Source organism: Austrofundulus limnaeus, unplaced genomic scaffold (assembly GCF_001266775.1).
Source record: "Austrofundulus limnaeus strain Quisiro unplaced genomic scaffold, Austrofundulus_limnaeus-1.0 Scaffold66, whole genome shotgun sequence".
In the NCBI taxonomy this organism is placed as follows: Eukaryota; Metazoa; Chordata; class Actinopteri; order Cyprinodontiformes; family Rivulidae; genus Austrofundulus; species Austrofundulus limnaeus.
Window position 1 is genome coordinate 372,501 of NW_013952468.1, and position 6,009 is coordinate 378,509.

Here is a 6,009-nt window from a genome sequence, read left to right on the forward strand (position 1 = left end):
ATTTATGTTTCATAAACACATATAAAAGATGCAAAATGCCAGACATGTCCTCACTTTAACAAATAAAGATCCAGAGTTCATTTAAAGACATTTATATCTGACATTTTGACTGATTTTTAACTTTTCTCCCCACTGCCTGAAGAATTTCAGTAAAAACTCCCCCACGTTCAGCCAGCGGTGGTTTGTTAACAAGGCCGGGCTCTTTTAGCGTGCAGGATGTCCCACATGGCTCATGTGATCACTAATGAAGTGGATCTGGTGGATTCACCGCGGGGACGGCTTGTCCCGTCCTGCCCTRCCCGGGTTGAACCATCAGGACTTTGACAAGTTAAATCCGCCCCGTCATCGCCGAGCGCCTCCTCTCATCTGCATTAGTAAAATCTGCAAATGATAAGAGGGAAGGGTTCTCAGAAGTTCTGAGTTTTTCATCTCAAACGAGCTGATTACACGAGGAGATTAAGGATTCATGACATAAATGGCTGAAGAATTATTAACAGAAAATGCTGCAAAACTCAGGGGGGTAAGTTTGAACTCATGGTTTGAGTTAAACAAAATTAATTAAAAAATGTAATGATGATTTTTTTTAAATAGACAGCATTAAGCTGTTTATATCAGATGTCACCTGCATTCCAGACATGGAAAATTATTGCACTTGTCTAACTTCTTGTCTTAGTTTTCTTTTATAAGATCCCAAAAAAATTGCCAAAAGTCTGCACAAGGCTTATGTTTTAAATGTGGATTTACCCAAAGATTTGGTTAAACATGTGAAATGTGCACATCTGACTGATAATCAGCTTAAACTGAGTCCTCGGCGTTGTCTTACTCCCTCCATGAAGTTAACTAAATTAGATTTATTTGTGAAACTATGCAGTTATTGTTCAGTCAGTCCTCTTTATGGGGTCACGTTTAGATGCACCACAGTCACTTTCCTCACAGCTTCATCTGAAAGCAGGGTTATCTAAAGATGTTTTAATCCTATAGATTTCTACTTCTCAGGTCAGCTGAGCTTGGTGCTCGTGGAGTTCAGGATAAAGGTGAAGAACGGGGGACATCAGAGCTTTAATGAGCACATATTAGGCTGCCTCTGCCTCTSTGATGTCAGGGAATGTTTCATGTGACTGTCGGGTCTCTGGGTGGCCAAACGTGTTGATTAATGCAGCATATTTCTCCTGGATGAAGCTTCACAAGCTGTAAAACAAAAGTTTGACACTACAGTTTTTGCCTTTTGGACTGTTTCATTAGCAAATGTCCACCTAACCAAGTTTTAAAAATCTTATATCAGCCAAAAAGTCTGTTTGATCTTGTTTTGAGACAGATTTACTAAASAAGAACWGATTGTGTAAGAATAATMATCTTGTTTTCAGAATGTGTAAGATTATTTGTCTTGTTAGTCTGAAAATTTGACTCAAATGAAGTCAAAAAATTTTGCCAATGGAGTAAGAAAAATTTACTTAGTAAGAATCTTGAGATAAGAAAAAATTGAGTCAAATCAAGTATTTCAAGAATCTTACCAAGTATAATTTTCTTACTCCATTGGCAGAAATTTTTGACTTAATTTGAGTCAAATTTTCAGGCCAACAAAACAAATAATCTTACACATTCTGAAAAGAAGATTATTATTCTTACACAATCAGTTCTTGTTTAGTAAATCGGTCTCAAAACAAGATCAAAAAGACTTTTTGGCTGGATATAAGATTTTAAAACTTGGTTAGGTGGACAGTTTTTGCAGTGATTGATGCGCAGTCCTCTTGTGTTTCTTTGTTTTCCTCTCCTCAGCATCTCACGGGGTCACTGCTGGCGGTGGCGTTCCTGGCTTCGTTCGGCAGCTCCATGCTCTACGGCTACAACCTGGCAGTGGTCAACTCGCCTGCAGAGGTTTGGGCTTCTCAGAGTTTACTGAAAACCTGCTACCAGTTAAGCTGAAAACACCACCCCGTCCTGGAGTCATGTGTCTGAGCATCAGCTTCACCGTGTCATTGATGTTCTTCAGTTTTTAATCCATCATGTGTTCTGTTCGCCTCCTTCGCTGTTAAACTTGCCGTGTTAATAAGCTGAAACACATTCCTGTTTTGACTTCCTGATATGGCTGCATGAACAGTTTAACCTGCTTTATGTGGAACATGGAGGTAGCCATGACTTTAAAATCCCTCAAGACGTGACGTGATGTTTTTATTGCCTTTCTTCACTGAAGGACAGCGCACATAGCTGTCTAGCATAGGCTATTTTTTTTTGTAAATAAAGGTAATCCCACTAACATAAAATGTAGGTAGAAATAAAGATTTTTACAATTTAGATCTAGTGAAAAGAAAAAGCTCAACAGAAAGGCGACACTCTAGATTTACTGGTTCTTCTGTATTTCAGCCTAAAGTCACGAGTTTTACATCATAAAAAGTGAGATTCGAGATAAATATGACTGAAGTGGGCTTCTTCTGTAGTGTATCCAAGCTCAGCCTTAGAGACAGAATGAGCAGCTTCATCATTAGAGGAAGCTTAAAGTTAGAGCTGCTCCTTCACATCATGAGGAGCTGTTCACCATGTTGTTAAACATACTTTTACCTACTTAAATTAATGTTTGATTTAATTATTTCASAGACAGATTTTTCATTAAACTAGTTCCATCATCCTGTTTTTAAACTCACTGCTATATCTGAGATAAGATTAATTAATGTGAMACAGTTTATCAYATCCAATAACTTYAGGGGTGCTTTTTATTTTTTTATTGTTTATTGATTTATTTTTACACATTATTACATTATTACACTTTATTTTCACACATGCCATTGTGCCAAATAATGATGACCCGCAACTGCATGTTTAAAACGAAAATTATAAATTTTACCCAATGAATTTAGTGAATTTAGAGGGGTGTTTCACTTTTTCTGATTTAGTGACAGGCCTACTCATAACCAAACACTGAGCATCATGCAGCCTTCATACTATAAAATGAAACTGTGTTATTGTGACAAAATGCAAAAATAAAAAAAATAAAACTAAAAAACATTTGTCACCATAAGTCCAAAAGTTGACAACAGAAGTCAGATTGTAAAGGCATATTTTCAGTATATAAAGAAATCATCACTTCCTTGTCATTACTCTTCTTCAGTGATAGAGCTTGGTAATGTTTCAAACTGTTAAACACTGCCACCAACTGTTCAGGAGGATTATCCCTAAATGTTGTTTCACTGTGGAAGGGGTGTGTACAGCAGGGTGGCCAATGGGGTGGCCAAAGATTTGTCTGTGGTGGCCATGGCCACCCCCTGGTTCCGCCCCTACCTGACACACAGTTGGAGATGGAGAGATGAACTTATTCCAATTCTTTCAGTCGCAAATGTTTATATAATAAATTTTATGTTATACACTCTTTGCTTTGTTTGTATTGTAAATAGATGGTCCTCTGTCACATCTGCTTGCCTGCAAATCCTTGAGGAGATGTAAAAATTGAAAACCATTGATCTCAATCTTTAGATTTTTTTAATCAAAGCATTGATTTTGAATGAGTTTGACTTGTGTGCTGTGGACGATCTTCAAATAACAAACAGTCTCGTCCACCAGTTCATCAAAGCTTTCTACAATGACACACTGGTTCATCGCTACAACTGGACTCCAGATGAACATTTTCTGACCATCCTGTACTCCCTCACCGTGTCCATCTTTGCCATCGGTGGAATGATTGGTGCCTTAATGGTGGGCAGACTCACCACCAAATATGGAAGGTTGGTGTTTGAGGATTAATTGTTGGTAATCACCTCAATCACTGAGAAAAGACAAATGAAGACTGTTTGCGTCAAACAGAAAAGGGACGCTCGTTAGATCCACCATCCTGGTTTTTGTTGGAGGATCCTTGATGGGGTTCAGCCGATGGTGCAGAAATCCTATGATGGTCATCGCAGGACGCTTCATCACCGGAGTACACTCAGGCAGGGTTTTTTTATTTTACTACTGAATTATATCAGTTTTTAAATGGGGAACGTCAGGTTTTCAGATCATTTGCACTGTTTTAAACGTCAGACTAACTTCTCTCTCTTCAGGGATTTCCCTCAGTGTGGTACCAATGTACCTCGGCGAGATCGCTCCCAAGAACCTGCGAGGCTTTCTGGGTCTCGTTCCCAGTATCCACATCTGTCTTGGAGTCTTTATCGCTCAGGTCCTGGGGCTCTCGCAACTGCTGGGAAAGGTATTCACTTTGTGCTGGTGAAAGGTGTGCATTGGTTGAATAATTCAGCTGAAATGTTTCKCTGACAGCTCAAACTAAAAACATTAATGATTATTTTTGCTGTTCTTAATCGTGATGTTTCTTGCCCAGTGTCCAGGAAATATCTTCAGTCATGTGCAAATTGAAAAATTAAAAGTTCTGAAAATTTCCCTGCAGACAAGGGTGCAGATATTTGTTTTTGTTGACATTAACGGACAGGTTGTCTTGACATCAGTTTGAGTCTGGGTTTCAATCCTGGGCACTGCTGCCTCTGCAACCTGATGGATTATTCTGATCTGTTTCATTATGTTCAGTTATGGAGCACAGGAAAAGAAGACAAAAACATATTTTTCTGCCATGTCTTTAAAAATAATTTCTTTTTGCACAATCTGAGTAAGATTTAATACAAGTTGATCACATTTATAAAGCTTTCTGCAGTTTGTTGAGTGTTTTASTACATCCTTTGTGTTTATATTTATCCAAAGGAAGAACACTGGCCTCTGCTCCTCTCTTTTGTGATGTTTCCCACACTGGTCCAGTTGATGCTGCTGCCATGGTTTCCAGAGAGTCCCAGATACCTGCTAATAGAGAAAGGCAATATGTATGCAACCATCACAGGTTAGAGAATGAGTTTTTATTTCATGTCCTGACCTCAGTGGACTGTTTGACTCCTGCAGGGGTTTCAGTTGTTGTTGACGTCAGGACGGGTGTTTCCTTTCTGTTCTCCAGCCTTGAAGAGGTTCTGCAAAAAAGGGAACATCCAAGCTGAGGTGGAGGAGATGCAGGAGGAGCAGCGCTCGCTGTCCTCCGTCCAGACCCTGTCTGTGTGCAGTCTGCTCACAGACCGCTGTGTCCGCTGGCAGGTCCTCACCATCGTGGTGCTCAACGTCGGCATGCAGCTGTCTGGCATTGACGCGGTGAGGACCACAAGACTTTTTTTTATTTATTTATTTTTTTGTTTTCATTCACCTGATTTGAAAGTGGGAGCTGATGATGCTGCAGAGCCCAGCTGTGCTCCTTTCCTCTGACCATACATCACAGACTCACACAGTCCACTCACGATCACGCCTCATTGTGCCTCTCAGTGTCACCTCACCTAACAAGCTCCAACCATCAGMTCATAAAGTCAGGCGCGTCTCTGTGCTCATTGCTTTATGTGGATGGAAGCTCCAGTCATGCTGGCTCGTATTGTTTCCCAACAGGGGTTCACCCCCGTTCGCTCCCTCGGTCCTGGCTGCTCAGACAGCAAGACTGGAGAGCAACATGTAGATGAATCCACAGAGCCACCAACACAAATATACATAAAAAATCAAGATAATAAAATACAACTTAACAATTTACTGTTTTTCTTCCATATTTCACCTGACGTAATGGGACTTTATAAAGAAACAACCTTCTGTTTTGTTCTTGATCACGACAGACAAAACAAGACAAATTCATAAATTTCAATATTTGTTTCAGCAGTCATTGACATAACAGTGTCTCCAGTGTAAACTGTGGAGGGTCACCTATACATCTATAGACTGTAGGAAAATAAACACATTTCTTATCTTCTGACACTTCCTTCCTTACTTTCAAAATGGACAGAAACACCGTGGGAGCTTTAAAAACTGTTGAAGGTCAGTTTTGGTGTTTTGTGTTTGCAGTAACAGCGATGCAACATAGTGGACGACAACAAAAAGCAAACACAATGTCTTTAAATACAAATTCTTTATTTATAAAAACTTTTTTAACTGTATCTTTAAACTGTTCAGTAGTTCAAAAAGTAAACAGTAAAAATTAGTTTTTCTTACTTGAACGGTACATAACTAATATAT

The 6,009-nt window shown here is 39.3% G+C and overlaps 1 protein-coding gene across 1 annotated transcript in view; it reads left to right on the forward strand.

Moving 5' to 3' along the window:
* Positions 1–220: 220 nt before the first annotated feature.
* Positions 221–6,009, forward strand: part of slc2a15b (solute carrier family 2 member 15b) — a 15,346-nt gene continuing 9,557 nt past the window's right edge. Inside the window, exons 1-7 of the mRNA XM_014010189.1 lie at positions 221–520; positions 1,777–1,875; positions 3,553–3,713; positions 3,793–3,917; positions 4,029–4,174; positions 4,678–4,810; positions 4,922–5,109. Of these exons, the coding sequence (XP_013865643.1) occupies positions 476–520; positions 1,777–1,875; positions 3,553–3,713; positions 3,793–3,917; positions 4,029–4,174; positions 4,678–4,810; positions 4,922–5,109 (897 nt within the window). The 5' untranslated portion in view covers positions 221–475. The remainder of the gene's footprint in view (positions 521–1,776; positions 1,876–3,552; positions 3,714–3,792; positions 3,918–4,028; positions 4,175–4,677; positions 4,811–4,921; positions 5,110–6,009) is intronic.